General features: G+C 41.2%; 1 protein-coding gene across 13 annotated transcripts in view; it reads right to left on the reverse strand.

Annotated features, from left to right (window-relative positions):
- Positions 1-18,896, reverse strand: part of RGL1 (ral guanine nucleotide dissociation stimulator like 1) — a 154,259-nt gene that overhangs the window by 27,326 nt on the left and 108,037 nt on the right. For all 13 annotated transcript variants that reach the window (XM_065554471.1, XM_065554470.1, XM_065554466.1 and 10 more), the window contains 5 exons: positions 16,705-16,889; positions 11,615-11,739; positions 10,457-10,672; positions 4,975-5,078; positions 3,550-3,634 (listed from right to left, as the gene is read on the reverse strand). In XM_065554471.1, the coding sequence (XP_065410543.1) occupies positions 3,550-3,634; positions 4,975-5,078; positions 10,457-10,672; positions 11,615-11,739; positions 16,705-16,889 (715 nt within the window). The remainder of the gene's footprint in view (positions 1-3,549; positions 3,635-4,974; positions 5,079-10,456; positions 10,673-11,614; positions 11,740-16,704; positions 16,890-18,896) is intronic.

Consider the following 18,896-nt stretch of genomic DNA (forward strand, 5'->3'; position numbering starts at 1 on the left):
GGGGAAAACAAGGAGTTTAAGTGACTTGCCCAGGGTCATATAACAGTAAGTTGCAGAGACAGAAATGGAACCTAGAAGCCTGGACTCCCATAAGACCATAAGAATGGCTATATTGGGTCAGACCAAAGGTCCATCTAAGCCCAGTATCCTGACTTCCGACAATGTCCGGTGCCCCAGAGGGAATGAACAGAACAGGTAATCAAGTGATCCATCCACTGTCGTCCATTCCCAGCTTCTGGCAAACAGAGGCTAGGGACATCATATCCATCCTGGCTAATAGCCATTGATGGACCTATCCTCCATGAATTTATCTAGTTCTTTTTTGAACCCCGCTATATTCTTGGCCTTCACAACATCCTCTGGCAAAGAGTTCCACAGGTTGACTGTACGTTGTGTGAAGAAATACTTCCTTTTATTTGTTTTAAACCTGCTGCCTATTAATTTCATTTGGTGACCTCTAGAACTTGTGTTATGAGGAGGAGAAAATAGCACTTCCTTATTTACTTTCTCTATAGCAGTCATGATTTTATAGACCTTTATCATATCCCCCCTTAGTCATCTCTTTTCCAAACTGAAAAGTCCCAATCTTATTAATCCCTTCTCATATGGAAGGTGTTCCATACTCCTAATAATTTTTGTTGCCCTTTTCTGAACCTTTTCCAATTCCAATACAGTATATCTTTTTTGAGATGGGGCAGCCACATCTGCACACAGTAGTCAAGATATGGGCATACCATGGATTTATATAGAGGCGATATGATATTTTCTGCCTTATTATCTATCCCTTTCTTAATGATTCCCAACATTCTGTTAGCTTTTTTGACTGCTGCTGGACATTGAGTGGATGTTTTCAGAGAACTATCCACAATGACGCCAAAATCTCTCTCCTTGGTGGTAACAGCTAATTTAGATCCCCATCATTTTTGTTGTGGTTATGTTTTCCAATGTGCATTACTTTGCATTGATCAATACTGAATTACATCTGCCATTTTGTTGCCTACTCACCCAGTTTTGTGAGATCCATTTGTAGCTCTTCACAGTCTGCTTTGGACGTAACTATCTTGAGTAGTTTTGTATCATCTGCAAATTTTATCACTTTCTGTTTACCCCTTTTCCTAGATCATTTATGAATATGTTGAATAGGACTGGTCCCAGAACAGACCCCTGGGGAACACCACTATTTACCTCTCTCCATTCTGAAAACTGACCATTTATTCCTATCCTTTGTTTCCTATCTTCTAACTAGTTACCGATCCATGAGAGGACCTTCCCTCTTATCCTATGACAGCTTACTTTGCTTAAGAGCCTTGAGTGAGGGACCTTGTCAAAGGCTTTCTGAAAATCTAAGTACACTATATCCACTGAATCCCCCTTGTCCACATGCTTGTTGACCCCCTCAAAGAATTCTAGTAGATTGGTGAGGCATGATTTCCCTTTACAGAAACCATGTTGATTCTTCCCTAACAAATAATGTTCATCTATGTGTCTGATAATTCTGTTCTTTACTATATTTTCAATCAATTTGGCTGGTACTGAAGTCAGGCTTATTGGCCTGTAATTGCTGGGATCATCTCTGGAGCCCTTTTTAAAAATTGGTGTCACATTAGCTATCCTCTAGTCATTTGGTACAGAAGCTGATTTAAATAAGTTCCAAACCACAGAAGAATTACTCATGCACATGGTGCAGAAGGCTTGTAGTGCTCTAGATTTTAGAGATGGAAAGACCTCTTGGTTCACCCACCAAGCCACTTCTGGCTTATTCCATACAGTACTGTGACAGAGTGTTGGGCAACAGCAGCTGTACTAGCACTCTGATCACTGACCACCAATTATAGCACCCCAGAATAAACCTGAGGGGTAAAGCTGTGCCGAATTGATAGGCTGGGATGGGCTGAGGAGAGCCCAAAAGGCTAATGAGCTCATTAGATTAGAAAATAGAAAAGACACAGGAAGGAAATGCTGAGGGGAGCAGAGAGAGACTGGCAGGCTTTTGCAAGGCAGAGCCAGGAGAGATCTCTTGGGAGAAAATCTTTTCTGACTCCACGTTTCTTGGCTGAGTGAACTAAGGACAGTATGCTTGTAAACACAATGCTGCACAGGTTTGTAACAGTGATGGGGAGAACACTAAATAAATTGCACAAAGTGTTTGAACAGAAGGTGGTCTCCAAGCAGTTTGTATTTAGAAAAGAGACAGGAGCGAGATGCTGCCCTGTCAAAACTATATTCAGTTGTTTTGGTCCACTCCAGCTTTAGATGTCTCAAGTGATAGGTCTACTACAACTTCCTTGGGGAGACTATTCAAGGATGTGGCAATCCTCACAATTAGGAAAGAGAGACTTCCAGGCTTCATCTGAAGCTAGTCTTCGGGTTGTCACAAGTTGAACAAAGTTAAATAAAACAGCTGGGCGAGATCATTATAAGCTCATTTCATTGCCTTCAGAATGGTTTGCAGAATAAGTTCTGGCAGGAGCCAATAGGTCTGTTCTCGGGAATGTTTAACATTTAGTTAATTGAACTGGTCTGGATAGATGAGGACTCCTCTCAATATTTATTACTACTTCACCTGCTGTAAAACATTTTGATAAATGGCTCATAAGTAGCTACTGCCCACCAAGTTTGAATAAAATCACCCACCATCACTGAGCCTTTGCCCAAAATTCAGTGCTGGACATTATAATGCTGAGGTGAATTATAAATTCTAGACAGACTAGATATAGACCAGATAGAAACAGACTGAATTAGACAGAGCTCAGAGAAATCTAATTGAACCTTCCCTTAGTTTCTAAAAGGTTCATACCAACATGCTTCACTACCAGTATTTCTCATTTTCAGTGGCCTCGGAACTTTTGGGGTTCACCCCGGTCTGACAGCAGAATTCGCATACTACTGCAACATAGACTTTTTGTGGCATTTCTGGCCACACACACAGCAGGAAGCCTGCTCCTTCCAGATTCCCAGCCCTGTTGTGTAGTTCCAAGAAGGTGGGGATAGTTTGGACAAACATCTTGGATGAAATCCTCAGCTGGAGTAAACTGGCATAACTCCCACTGCAGTCAAAGGAGCTATGACAATTTACAGCTGCTGAGAATCTGGTCTCTGTATTTTTTTATGCTCATCAGTACCGAACCTTTCTAGATGAACTTATGACTAACTGAAAGGTTATCTAGAACAGCTGTATTACTGGGAAGTACTTCTGCATCCTTTGCCGTTGTGCTATTTTGCAACTTCTTTGAGCTGCGCTCCTCAGTGAGACAACAGATATCTCAACACTTCCGCAGCACCTGTTCACCAGTAGGCAAATCCCATAATCCATCCCAGCCTTCCAGTTGTGCATGGCATCAGTGCCAGTGGAACCAATGCAATTTTGCTGTGCCAGGGGGCAGAAAGGTCACACAGGAAGCAGGCATGCACACTCCTTGCATGCCACAGAACTGTGCTCTGTAAGGCTCCCTACAATGGAGCCCGGGGGCGTGGGTTTGGGCGACTGGATAGGTGACAGGGTTCAGCATTGACACAGATCATAACTCTTGCTCTCAGCCTCATTCTCACCTTCATTAGCAGCTCTCTACTTGTCAGATAATTGTCATGGTCTGAGAAGATATCGGACAGCTCTTCAAACATCAGCATCCTGTCCCTAGGCAGAAGAGGAATTAAGTCAATTATTGATTACAAAGCACCCTAAATCAAGCCTACATCATTATTATCCAGTTTTTCACAGTGATGAAGGACTAGACAACAATCAAACATGTAAAAGGTGGGTCAGCACAGAGACCCATCCATTGAGGTGTTGAGCCTCCTCAACTCCTATTGCTGCTGGCTCAGCATTTTGCAAGATTGCATAACCATGAAAAGTAACCCTTTCTGTTGATGTTCTCTGTGGTAAGGTTGTATGGTGCCAAAACAGGGATATGCGTGCCATCCATTGCTCCACTGCAGCCTGGGAATCCCATTGCTGCAAATCCATCCACTATGTCCTGCATGTTGCTGACAGTCACAGTCGTAACAACCCTGCAAACACAGCAGCCCCCACAGTGGATTTTCCAACTCCAAAATGGTTGCCCATTGACCGGTAGCAATCCGGCATTGCAAGTTTCCACAGTGCGATTGCTACTTGCTTCTCCGCTGTCAGTGCAGCTCTCATCTTGGCAACCTTGCACTGGAGGGTTGAGGTGAGCTTGGCACACAGATCCGGGAATGTGGCCTTGAGTATCCGAAAGTTCTGCAGCCGCTGCTCATCATCCCAAGCCTGTGTTACGATGGAATCCCACCAGTCAGTGCTTGTTTCTTGGGCCCAGAAGCAGTGCTCCAACATCGACAGCTACCCAGTGAATGCCACCAATCACCTTGATTTGGTTCTCGCTATGTCCCACAGCAATCTGTCTGCCAAGAAATCCTCATGTTCCATGCTGATTAGTTTTTTTCTTACGGCTCTGCAAATACCACAGGATTGTGCGTTCTGTGCTTGCGATGCTTATGACAGTAGTGCAGAGCTGTGCAGGCTCCATGCTTCTGTCAGAGATGGCGGACAGTGAGGAGGGCTGCATGGGTTTGTGGGATTTTTAAAAAAGGCATGAAAATTATGAGATTTAGATAACATTATGGAATGGAGACAGTTGCATGCTGGGAAATTGACCCCTTGCTCCCAGTCACCCTTGTGTGACTCACATCTGCCCCACCATGCTTTGCCAAAACTTCCCAAAAGACAATGGAGTGGATGGTGGGGGGGTTGCACTCTAGGCTACCTACCCATGGCGCACATCACCATGCATCAACACAAACACTCGTGGTGAGCATGCGCACTGCCAATGCAAGAAACCAAGTATGCACACTCACAAACAATATACTAATTGTGGCGGTCTTATTATTTGCATCAGCAAAAATTTGTACTATAGACCTGCCCTAAGCATAACTGTACTTTGTTTTTGTTGTGGGCCAGTCAGAGGAAAGGGGCTAAAAGGAGAGCGGGAGGATTACTTTGGAACAGACGCCCAGGTCTTCTTTAACCGGTAGATGGAGTTGGACTGTAGTGCTGAAACAATGGCCCTCAAGGAGGAAAAATTCTTCAGGATCCTACATTCCTGTAAAGGGAGGGAATAAAAAATAAAGGAGAGTTAAAGATCAATATTACAAGTGAGCTGGCGATTTCCTGTTTTTCTAATCTCACAGCTGTGGTGAATTCTTACTGCTCAATAGGCAGCTGTACAAATATAGGGCATCAAAAATGGCTCCCCTCTCCCTCCCCACCTACCAAAACCTTTATAGGTTTTGGCACTTAATCTTTGTTTTCTTCACTTTCATTTTTTTGTATAGCTTCCAGCTCTCCTAGTAAAAATACTAGTGGAGGTGGGTCTCTGATGTCAAGCTAAAGAAAACAAACTTTATCGTATTAACAAGCACTTTATAATTACCTTCTCCCCCTGCTGGGGAAAGTTGGGGCCTGCCTATTTGCTAGTTGAATTTAAAATGATGAACCTTGCCAAACTAAATGACAATTTAAAAATACACACAAAAGATCAACATATTCAGGCGTGTACGTTGTTTAAGGTAAGAGCTCTCAAACCTCTCCATGCGGGGAGCACATCTGAATAGAGAGACTGGTTCAAAGACATCTCCCTCCCATTTGTAATCACACAACATCTTTGTGGCAATTATAACAGAGGCTTATATGGAAGGAAGGAGGAGGTGGAAAAAGAACAAGCATCCTGTGACTAACCCGCTCTCCGAAGAACTCATGAAAGTGTGTCCACAGCCCAGCAGTTCATGCACGCACATGCAAATACCACCTGCTCTGCTAGTCTCTAATATTAACATTAAAAGTCACATTTTTAAATGCAGCCTCTAACGTTACTCACATGTTTATGAGCACGAGCTATGCACAACATTAGATGCTGTTTAAGAATTTACCTTATAATGTTAATATTAGAGAGTAGCAGAGCATACGGTGATGGCATTTGGGCTAGGTTTGTACTAAGGTTGGTATCAAAAGACTATAGTTGGGGCCAAAGGCATTATTCAAAAGTTCAGGGTCAGAGCTGATGATACCAAAAGCTCGAAAGCTATTCTTGTAAGATTTCTGGCACCTTGTGCCAAAATCTCACAAAACAGCTTTCTCACAAGATCTTTGGCAACAGTAGAAAACAGGCTTCTTCTTGGTTTGGGCTCAGCTCAGAATCCAAACCATAGGGGATGGTTTGGATCCAGAAATCTGATCCTGAAACACTCTGCTCCCCAAACATGAAAGAGGTTGGGAAAGTAGGTGCCAGTGTGGGCCCATCTTTAGTTTACAGCTTCCACTGGATTTAAGAAAAACATCAGGACTCCCATTATATATCCATGTTTTCAGATGTTCATTTTATTCATTACAGGCTAAACTTTAGCCAACATTTTTCTGCCTCAGGGTTTTTTTAAGAATTGTTTTGCCTCTTTTTAAGTGACACATACATAAAACAATCAGAAGCTTTCCTGTACCTGCAATACTCAAAAATAACCTTGATTTTAAAAAGGAATTTTAATAGGCAATTAGTGATTCCTTTTTTATTTTTAAAGAAAATATTTAATGTAGAAAATTGGCCATTCTTGCTCAGTAATTTTAGATCCGAGGTGGAGTCTGAAGGGCTGGCAGTTAGAAAAACATATCTTGACTTTTAAACATATCAAATTGGCTCTGAAGATCATTGAAAGACAATAAGCATGGAACCCCACACTGCCTTATTTAAAGAGCAGGCCCAGCTCCAGCTTTTTCGCCTCCCCAAGCGGCGAAGCGGGAAAAAAAAAAAGATAAAGCCAATTGGCGGCACTTCGGCGGCAGCTCAATCGCGCCGCTTCATTCTTCAGCAGCGGGTCCCTCGCTCCCTCTCTTCCTCTTCGGCGGCACTTCGGCGGCAGCTCAAAGAGGAGGAGAGGGACTAAGGGACCCGCCACCGAATTCCCGGACGTGCCGCCCCTTTCCATTGGCCGCCCCAAGCACCTGCTTCCTTTGCTGGTGCCTGGAGCTGGCCCTGTTACAGAGTCATTTTTTTAGTGACTAATTTCAGTTTAACGGGCAGATTCTCAAGCACAGGCAAAACATTCATTTGTGCATGCAACATAAGCAATTCCATTTGCAAGTATGGAACTATATGTGTAGCTAGCTATTCTGCCCATGCAATTATTTGACTGAGTGTGCACATGCATTCTTCATGGGTTCAACTAGGGCTGCAGTATTTAATTTTGTGTGTGAATTTAGGACTGCTGAAAGATGCTAGATTGACAGTCCTGGAAGCTGAAGGTCAAAGATCAGATACTATGTGGGCAGTGACAGTCCAGACTTCCCCTGCCACTCCCGCTACCCTCTCAATAGGCATCCCCTGTCCTTGAGGGAGCACCCCTAGGAATGAGAAGGTAGCTTAATCTCCATTCAATCTTCGCCTCTTAAACTTCCAAACAAGGGTGTCCATTAATACCTTGGATGATGGTTTTTGTGATTGACACCTGTGTACCAGAAAACAAGACTGACACCATCTAAGCCATTTCACACTGGCCATCAAAGAAACATCAGATGATAACAGAAGTTGGTCACCTACTGATTTAGGCTGAATTAGAACTGCCAATGTAGAGGTGAAAGACTCTACTTCCCACAATAATACCTAGTCCTTAATGTGCCCTTTTCATCAGTCAATCTCAAAGTGCTTTACAAAGGAGGGATCATTAGCCCCATTTTACAGGTGGGGAAACGGAGGGACAGAAAGTTGAAGCAACATGCCTAGAGTCAGCCAGCAGAGTTCCCTGAGCCATCCATTCCCACCTGTCTAGGTGCCAATACTAACAATTTTGCTTCTAGAGGCATAAAAACAAATTAAGACTGAAAAACTCAATATTTGTCCTGATTTTTTAAGTATTGCTTATTTTGTATCTCTTTAATGTGTGTTAGATTTATTTTTAAAGGAACACTGAAGCATTAAAACAAAACTATCTCAGTGCCAGCAGCCCAGCCCTCATGAGCACAGTTCATGAAGCATCCAACAAATAGAAGATAGAATCTAAAAAATTAGGAAGCCAGGGTTGCTGAAGGAACTCAGACAAAATGATATCATGCAAACAAGTGAGAAACATATGGAATCAATTACTAGGGAAAGCAACTGAAGCAAAGAGTAAAAAGGAGTTCTAGAGATACCTGGGGTATGGAGAAAAAGCAGGGAATAGGATTAAGGTGAAGCAAAGAAAGGGCAGGCATCTTGAACCAGACGGCCTTTCCTAACATTTCTTCTGTTCTTTTGGGTAAATCTGTAACTACAAACTAGGGACTATGCCCAATGGACAAAGTAAATGATTCCGTAAGCAAATATATTGCAGTGTCAAGGGTTATTCAAAACAACAATACTATGAGCAAAAACTTAATTTTTCTGCTTTTTCCCCAAAATACTTTTACTATTATTATTATAAATTTTGTGTCTGATCATTTATCTAAATCTTACCATTTACTTTACTTTGAAATAAGTTGTGTTTAAGTAAGAAAATATCTAGTTTAGTGATCTCGTGTTTTAAATTCTAGTTTTATGGGATTTATAAATGGAGAAGGAAAGAAATTACAATTACCTGTTGAAGACGAAGACAAATTATTTCTAAGGGATTTTGTTTTTCTGGTAGCCGATACATAGAATCTCACTTGCATTCGATTCCTTCAAAATAGTTTCCATTTGCTCAGAAGCCCAGTTTCCCATTTGGAACAGGAGAAACACAAACTGGGATTAAAGCAAAGGGCACAGGAAACACCTTTTACTGTTTTACTCATATTTCTTTGCCTACCCCTTGAATGTTGTGTCCAGTTCTGTTAGCCACATCTCATAAAAGGATACAGTAGAACTAGAAAAGGTTCAGAGAAGTGCAAGCAATGGCTTTCATACAAGGAGAGACTAAAAATATTAGTGCTGTTCAGATTAGAGAAGTGAGACGGAGGTACGGGGGTGTCTATAAAATGATGAATGGTATAGAAAAAGTGAATAGAGAATTGTTATTTGCCCTTTCACACAATACAAAAAACAGGGGTTACCTGATGAAATTAACAGCCAGCAGGTTTAAAACAAACAAGCAAAAGTACTTTTCCCACATAACACACAGTTAACCTGTGGAACTCATTGCCATGGGATGTTGTGATACTGAAAACTATAAGTGGGTTGAAAAAAGAACTGGATAAATTCATGGAAAATAGGTCCATCAATGGCTATTAGCCAAGATGGTCAGGGACACAACCCCATGGTCTGTGTGTCCCTAAACCTCTGACTGCCAGAAGCTGGGATGAGAAGACAGGGTTGGATGACTCCAACTGCCCTGTTTTGAACACTTCCCCTGAAGTTCTGGTACTGGCCATTGTCAGAGACAGGATACTGGGCTAGACAGACCGTTGTTCGAATCCAGCATGGCCATTCTTATGTTCTTATGATATTTAAAGATTGTCCCTGAATCATCTCACACAGTTTACTCAGAAGTCATGAAGCATCAAGAGGGATGCAATCATTCCTGGATAGCTGATAAATGAGTATTAATAAATTTAGGCCTTGGGAGTCCACTAGTCTATTAATAACACAGAGTGCTACCATATGGAAAGGCCCTCGCTTGGAATCAAGCTCGGTTTCTCACTCCTACTCTGCACCCTCATGGCACCAAGGACTAAGAAAGAATGCTGCAGAATCATTGCACTTAGTCCGTCAAAGGGAGAACACCTATCACTTTCCATTGACCCCTCTGACTGATCGAGGCTCTAGAGGGAGCTTCATCCAGACCCTGCCTGCCCTAAATTATGGTGCAGGCTATCAGCAGTGTGGAGGCCTTTTATAAAAGGTGTGAAGAGGAATAAAAGGGCAGAAAAATTAGAGGATACTGGAGAACTCCCCTCTCAAAACAACAGATGGGACAAACTTTCAAATAAGGATGCAACAGGGGGACACACAAAAATGATGCATGTATCCTCTGCACTCATTAACATTTGACTGTGTGTAAGCAAAACACATACCTGAGTGAGCAAATGGGCTGTAGATGCAACCACCCAGTCTATGTGAGGTTTTGTGGGCACCATCAATGACCTTATTACATTCCTGTTACACTTTCCTTGGGAAATATGGCCTAATGCATCTAACTTTAAGAGGACTTCGACAGAATTCCACTTCCTTCAAGAAGATTAGTCATTTTTCTTTCCTAGGGAAGATGAATTGTTTGACTTTGCAAACCTCTCTCACCATAATAATAGCACTGACACAGCACTTCCTACCTTCGAAGCACATGCATCATCCACTCATTAACACTCGCAACGCTGTGATAAGGCAGCATTAACAACCCCATTTTCAGGATGGGGAAATGCAGGATCTTGCTCAAGGCCACCAAGGGAGTCAGTGTGAAAAATAACCTGTGGACAAAGCACATGACCCCCCCCCCCACCTCCCAAATCACCATTAACTGAAACAGGACAGAATGAATGCTTTACATGTGCAATATGAATCCATTTCTCAATGATCTTGGCTCTCTGCTGTGTTTTGAGGTCCTTGCCCTTCAGGATGGTGCTGACGACACATTTGGTAACTGTGTTGAACTGAGAGATGGTGGCTCTGATGGTGGGTGCCAAGTGTTTGTTTTCTTTCTTATCCCTCCGAGACCAGATGCACCCCAAGCAATGGTGGGGCACCACTTTCTTAAAGAGCTTCTAGAACAAGAAAGAGGTTTGTAAATCGACAGGGCTCTCTGAGATTCCTATTGTTAATATGTAGAAATACATCTTTTTACAGTATGCTGCATCTAAAACTGAGAGTGTATTAACAGATAAATGCTCATTTTCTCTGATATGAATATTTACTCTGCTCCATATATACTTGAGGACAAAAAGGAAATGCATCATGGTCAGCTAAAAAGTACTTAGAACATTTAGCTTGTTTGAGCTAATGGACGGCTGCACAGGGCTGGTTCTTGGGGAGGAGAAGCCGGGCAGTCGCTTCCAGGGGGTGCTGTACCACTGTCACATTCAGCTGGGTTCCCTCCCACCCCCACACTGATTGACCAGCCTTCTTTTCTTTGGTTCACTGAATGACCGTGTGTGTGTGTTTGGGGTAGGGGTTAAATGTTTTCCATCCTGGCTGGCAAAAAGCTAACGGGGGGAGGGGGGAGTGAGGGGGAAAGCGTGTCTTGTGTACACACATATCACATATACAGTATGAGTATATCTATTTATGTATACACACACCTTTATCTGCATATCAAAAGATACCAATACTATCCACAAGAACAGACTAGTATGAGCATAGTAATTATAGATGTCTATGTAAGAGTGAGATATAGTCACAACCGGTATCAGATATTAAACATATACTATGCTATCCTTGATCTTTGCAAAAAGGCCATGAACTAGCAATATATATTCACACACACACCATTTTAAAAACCCTTGGCTGAATGAAACAATCCAACTGGCTGAAATAGGAACAGGTAACCTAAAAGAGTTTTGTGTTGCTGCCCTGATAAGGCTAGCAGCTTTTTGGAACACTACATTTGTATTGGTTAACATGAGTTAAAAGAAAGATTAAAATAACAACACTAAGTACCCTAGCATTTTCCCCAGTAGCTTTCCCCCCTAAATGTACACAGTACTTACTGCATCCATGTATGTTAATTGCTCTGCCACAAGGTCTTCTGGGAAAAAAGAGAACTCTTCTGGCCCACCAGTCTCCATTTCCTCTTCCTCATCAAGGCTGAAACTGAAGGTGTTATGGAACCCATCTGTCCAGTATGGAAAATATAATATTACTTGGTAACATACACATGCTAAACAGTTAATTAAAGCCATTGTTTATTATTACCATTATTTATCTGTATTATAGTGGAGCCTACAGATCCTAACTGATGTCAGGGCTCTCTCATGCTAGGCATTGTAGTGAGACACATAATGGAATAGAGTCCTTCCTCTGAAGAATTTACAACCAACACAGACAAGACTTGCAGGTATAAAAATTTCTCCCTCCTATAGCAGAACCTCATTAATCCACCCTTTGATAGTCAATATGCTTTATAACCTAAAAAAAACTGAACTATCAAAGGGCCAGATAGTGTCCCACATTCAGTGCATAGGGGACCCTTTGCATTCAGATTTAGACTCTCCTGTATGGAAGGGTGGGGTGTTAGACATTTCGTTGGTAGTATACTCTCCTGCCTGGGGTCCTATAGAAGTCCTGGTGTGGCTCAAGCTGGGGAGAAGAGAGAGTAACCCAATATGGTTCTCCCTGCTCTGCAAAGTTGATGCTGAGTCTCCATGGCAAGATACTCCTTTACAGACTCCATGGGAGCAGCATTACTTGGGAGTGGGGAAATAGAGCTGGTGCAGAGGCACAGGGACTCAATGCAAATGGCTCTGACAGCCTGTGGCTCCCGCAAGATGCACAAAGATCCTAGAGGACCCTCCAGGTTTGGGGGGGAAACCATGGTTTAGTCCATCAGGGAAAACTTTCCCCACCACTCAAAGATTAGGGAGGATCTCACCTAAAGGATCGATGAAGATATTTCATTCTCCCTAAATCCCCATCCCATGGATTTTACTGCAGGAAGAGGAGATCCAGTCCAAAAAAAAAATACAAAAATTGGTGGACTCTCCCATCTCTCAACAAAGATTTAACAGCAAAGCTGTTGTAATGAGGTCTCGATTATTAAGGCTTGACAAAATATACAATACATTTCAGAGTATCTCTGAAGTATTTCATATCAAATTACAACTAAGCAAATGTCAAAATAACAAAGGACATTATGTGATGGATCTTCCTTTTTCCCAAAAATGTTTGTCTTCTCTTTGTTTACTACCTTGCAAACTCTAGTAGTTCACATTGGGTCTCCCAGTCATTAGTGCAAGACTCTACTGTAACAAATTAGAACTATTGGAAGGCAAGGACAGGAATCCAGATATACCAATTTATTCAAAGAGCTAAAAGAGGTTTGTGGAAATGTCTTCTGCAGCCTTATCTGCAGATATTTTATAAAAATAAGCACATGGAAATGGATTTTCATTAGGGTTGTCAAGTGATTAAAAAATGTATTGCGATTAGTCGCACTGTTAAACAATAATCGAATACCATTTAAATAGTTTTGGATGTTTTCTACATTTTCAAATATATTGCTTTCACTTACAACACAGAATACAAAGTGTACAGTGCTCACTTTATGTTTATTTTTTATTACAAATATTTGCACTATAAAAACAAAAGAAATAGTATTTTTCAATTCACCTAACAAGTACAGTAGTGCAATCTCTTTATCATGAAAATTGAACTTATAAATGTAGAATTATGTACAAAAAACAACTGCATTCAAAAATAAAACAATGTAAAACTTTAGAGCCTACAAGTCCACTCAGTCCTACTTCTTTTCAGCCAATCGCTCAGACAAACAAGTTTGGTTACATTTGCAGGAGATAATGCTGCCCACCTCTTATTTACAGTATCACCTGAAAGTGAGAACAAGCGTTCACATGGCACTGCTGTAGCCGGCATCGCAAGAGACTTACAAGCCAGATGCACTAAAGATTCATATGTCCCTTCATGCTTCAACCACCATTCCAGAGGACATGCATCCATACTGATGACAGGTTCTGCTCAACAATGATCCAAAGCAGTGCGGACTGACGCATGTTTACTTTCATCATCTGAGTCAGATGCCACCAGCAGAAGGTTGATTTTCTTTTTTGGTGGTTCGGGTTCTGTAGTTTCTGCATCAGAATGTTGCTCTTTTAAGACTTCTGAAAACATGCTCTACACCTTGTCCCTCTCAGATTTTGGAAGGCACTTCAGATTCTTAAACCTTGGATCGAGTACTGTAGCTATCTTTAGAAATCTTACATTGGTACCTTCTTTGCGTTTTGTCAAATCTGCAGTGAAAGTGTTCTTAAAACGAACATGTGCTGGGTCATCATGATGACCGAGACTGCTATAATACGAAATATATGGCAGAATGCAGGTAAAACACAGAGTAGGAGACATACAATTCTCCCGCAAGGAGATCAGAGTCAAATGTAATTAATGCATTATTTTTTTAATGAGCATCATCAGCATGGATGCATGTCCTCCGGAATGGTGGACGAAACATGAAGAAGCATACGAATGTTTAGCATATCTGGCATGTAAAGACCTTGCAATGACAGCTACAAAAGTGCCATGCGAACGCCTGTTCTCACTTTCAGGTGACATTGTAAATAAGAAGCGGGCAGCATTAACGCCTGTAAATGTAAACAAACTTGTTTGTCTTAGCGATTAGCTGCACAAGAAGTAGGACTGAGTGGATTTGTAGGCTCTACAGTTTTACATTGTTTTGTTTTTGAGTGCACTTATGTAACAAAAAAAATCTACATTTATAAGTAGATCTTTCATGATAAAGAGATTGCACTACAGTACTTGATGAGGTGAACTGAAAAATACTGTTACTTTTGTTTGCCATTTTTACAGTGCAAATATTTGTATTAAAAAAATAAAGTGAGCATTGTCTACTTTGTATACTATGTTGTAATTGAAATCAATACATTTGAATATGTGGAAAAACATTCAAAAATATTTAATTGATATTCTATTGTTTAATAGTGCAATTAAAACTGATAAATCGCAATTAATTTTTTAATTGCGATTAATTTTTTTAAGTCAATCGTGTGAGTTAACTGCAATTAATTGACAGCCCTAATTTTCATAACAACGGTTTATGAAAATCACCTCTTTCCTCTTTTTTTGAGCATACTGCCCCTTGCTGGAATCCCCCCACTGCCTTTTTGCATCCTAGATTATCAAATTCAACTCCATGACACCCACAAGATCTTAAACAATCTTGTCTTCAACTCTGTTCTCATTTTCTTTACACACCTTCCTGCCCCTCCCAAGTCTTTTCCTTTACAGACCCCTTTATCTTCTTTTCCCACTCTCATTTTCACACCTTCTGTCACGTTGTCCCTACAGCTGAAGCAGTCTTCCAGTCCCCATATGCGAAGAACACTCTCCTCCTTCAAATCCTTCTTTAACACCCATCTCTCAAACCTGCTATTCTCTTCCTGACATCACTAGTAATCTCCATACACTCCTGCTCCTGAACTGCTGTCCTGTGCTTGCCTGGTTGTGTATTTTTAAGATGCAAGCTCTTTGGGGCAGAGAACATGTAGTCTCTATGGCCACAATCTGGCAGTCTAATCCACAAAGGGTGGACCTGTGCAATGCCCCATATCAATCAGATTGTCAGATCCGGGTCTATATTTGTAAAGTTCATGTCAATGTATAGCATTAGATAGCATTAAATTATAACAATGATTATTATCGTGTATTCAAATCTGAACTTTGAAACAAATGATTGTTTCAGTTTTGTATAAGGTGAGCAGACATAGAACGGACATGAAATAAAATGAGTCACCGCTATAAAGCAGCTCTCATCAGACCCTCAAAATAACTTGTTAATTTTTATTAACTGCCTTTATCCTTGCAGCATTCAAGTAATTTTATTCTCATTCAAGTGAAGTGCCTGTGACTCAAGTAGGAACCTTTTCAAGTGTTACTTCAGGAAATTAGTGCAGCAGCTGAGTGCCTGGGAACTTCTGCTCCTTTTGGACATCAATTGGATCTAAAAAATAGAGCCCTTGGACTTTCATTGTTTGGCCTGCTAGAACCAAATCCAGGAAAGACCATCATTAGACACATATTAGCAACACTGTACACTTGCTTTTTTCTGATGAGGAAAACATTTGGATTTTATGCAATAGACCTTTTTATACAGATTTAAATGCATACATTCATTTGGCATTGTGTCTGATTATGCAATAATTCCTCATTTCTGGAACATCCGGCAGGTAATGTTTGTGAGATGAAATGTTACTTTTTTGTTGTTTGCCTTCTTCCTTCTTATTCCATGTATCATTTCCTTTCATTCATCTGTCAAAGATGGACATTGAATCTGGTTCTCACATTGCACAAATTCCGGTAACTTTCTAGCTATGCTAATTATGTCACAGGAAACTTTCTAACTCGGGTACGGACTATGTGCCAAGTTTGACACTACATAGCATTTGTGTGTTACTACAGCTCACTATTGTTTCAGTGGATCTTTGACCTGGTAAAGTAAAATTTTCCTCTGTCCTTGGATGTCAGCAGCTTGTCACTCAAATAGGAAAAAACAGCCACAGGCATTTCCTTTGACATGGTGGTAACTGGGAAGAGAAGCAAGCTTTCATGACAAATAGGCTTGTGACTGAATGTGCATTTGGTCACAGCATAGTAACATTTGATGGGATTTTTAATTAATTAATTAATTTAATGAGAAAACTAATTAGAGAGCAGCTGTGATTTTACTCTGAAGACAGAGAATGCAATTGCAATTAACTATATCGCTGTTGCAGCAACTTCTGTGCACTGGCAGAGTTCTTAGAAACGCTGGAGTTCCCTAAATTTCGATCAGAATTACTAGACATATTATTCCACACTTCATGTTTGTATTTCATCCCTATGGTAGCTACAATCTCTGTGGGATTCAATAAGCAAACAGCTAAGCAAAAGTCCAGAGGGCCTGATTCTACATCCATTATAACCCCACTGACTTCAGTGGAGTCACTCTTGATCTACATCACTGTAAATGGGATCCAAATCATACACCCTGTAAAATTTACCCTGAAAATTCAGGTTCTTCGGGATAGTCTGGGAGATTAGGCAGTAATAGCCGTGCAAAAATGTAACTTACTCTCATTTTTCACTTCTTGCTTCTGAAGCTGCTCCAAGAGGTTTTGTGCCCTTCTCTCCGGGTCAGAGCCTGGCATGATCCGTTTAAGGTAATCCAGCAATTTCTGCAAACAAGGGTAATTGGGTGGCTCTCGGAAGTCTTCAGAGCATTGGTCAAGCCAGGCTCTCAAGATTGAGGCTATTGCACTGAAAAGAAGTACATTGGAAAAGATTGATTGATTACATACGGTATGTCTTGTATACCTGTGTAAAGAGGGTACAGAATAAGTGTAATATATTACCACTGCTGTTCGTGAACACAGAGTTCTGATTTGGTGCCATTTTTGCACACGAGCTTTATTGTAATCTCATTTACACAGATTTTTACCGTTGACTACAGTGGTGTTATATACACCATTGTAAATAGGTGCTCAATCACTCCCCAAAGATGCAAGACAGTGGCAAATCAGATCCATTATTTTTAGCAGCACCAAAACTCGCCTATCTAATCCAGTATCTCTATCAAACAAGGTACCGTTAGGCCTGGGTGAAATGGTTCAGATAATAATAGAAACATCCCTGCTCCATACACGCACAAGCTTCACCCAAAAGACAAACCAAATCGTTTTTGCAATGTTTCTCTTTCAGTTTAGCAGACACAAGAAATGTAGATTGTTTGGATAAGCTTCAACTAATCATGCAAAATAAAACCTCAAAAGCTTTAGCATTTGGGTTGTCTATCACCCTCTGTTCTATGTTCTAGCCATACTCCATGATCTTTCCCTATATAGCCAGTATGTTTTTAAGACTATGCTGACTTGTTATTTTACAAACATTTCTGTATTTTCTACTACTGTTTCTTCCATTCCCTTCTATAATATGGCAAGCAATCTGCTTTTCTGGTCAGAAAGAGTGCTTTGAAAATGGACAGTAATATTACTTGATTAGAGCAGCCAGCAGGGATTAACTCTAGAACAGGGGTCGGCAACATTCGGCACATCGCTCGCCCGCGCCACTTCTCGCCGCCACCATTGGCCCGGGACGGCGAACCGCGGCCAGTGGGGGCCGCGATCGGCTGAACCTGCCGCGTCAGCAGGTAAATAAAACTGGCCCGGCCCGCCAGGGTGCTTACCCTGGCGAGCTGCATGCCGAACGTTGCCGACCCCTGCTCTAGAATTACAAGAACCGAGCTGCACAAAACATTAACAACCAAGGATGAAATCATGCAAAACTCTCTTGGTTTGGGGCTTCATTACAAACTCAAAACAAAGACCGTACAACTCAGATGGTTCACTTGGGGCCAAATCCTGCCATCTTTACTCAGTCAATAATCCCTTTGATTAACGACCGAGTAAGGACTTCAGGATCTAAGCTCTTTGTGGTTATCAGCTTTATTCTTCTGAACAGCCTGGGATCTTCCGTTTCACTATTAATATTTTTCATTAAACAAGCTCATTCATTCCTCAGTCAGAGGTTAGTTTAAAAGTTACTTTTATTTCAAATACAGATGTTCCTGCTTCTATGTCCATACTGCATTTTAAAGAGATGTCTTGCTGTTTTGGAAGTATCAGTGGCTTACCCCACTTTTACAATAAACAACTAGTCTGTTGAATTCAGGGGCCAGGGTAAGTTGACCTTTCATCAGGCTTCTGCCCATTTGGAGATGCCTTGCAAGTGAGAGCTCATTTATAGCTCTGAGAAGGTTTTTTTTTTTTAGTGCTAATACCGTTCAACACATTTTTTATATTTAGTGCCATTGATGACGGGCACTTTCATACACTGAAAAATAAACAGAGTTTAACACAAGCCCAATCTCTCAGAGTGGAGTTGAAAAGTTCACAGCAGTTACAGACACTAATTTTGCCAGCAAAATAATTTCAGTCAAGAGGGGAAAAGAAAAAAAAAAAGAAAGTACATTGTGCAGACAGGGGCTGTATCCCACTGACCTCCTATCGGCTGATTAAACAATCAGTACATTAGGGAGGGAAGCATTCTGAAGAAAGGCTGGACAAGTGCCCAAATCTTGTAGCAGCTTTATGTTTGATGTCCCTGGGAAGAAACTCCCTGTACTTGATAGGCCAAGAAACAGATAGGAATGTGAGACTTCCAAGATCTCAGACAGGAAAGCAACATCATAGAATCTATTCTTCATGGGGGGATTGCAAACCATAAATCTTTGTCTGTCCCCACATTGTATACTACAGTGGTTCTCAA

Source organism: Chrysemys picta, chromosome 8 (assembly GCF_011386835.1).
Source record: "Chrysemys picta bellii isolate R12L10 chromosome 8, ASM1138683v2, whole genome shotgun sequence".
Classification (NCBI taxonomy): domain Eukaryota; kingdom Metazoa; phylum Chordata; order Testudines; family Emydidae; genus Chrysemys; species Chrysemys picta.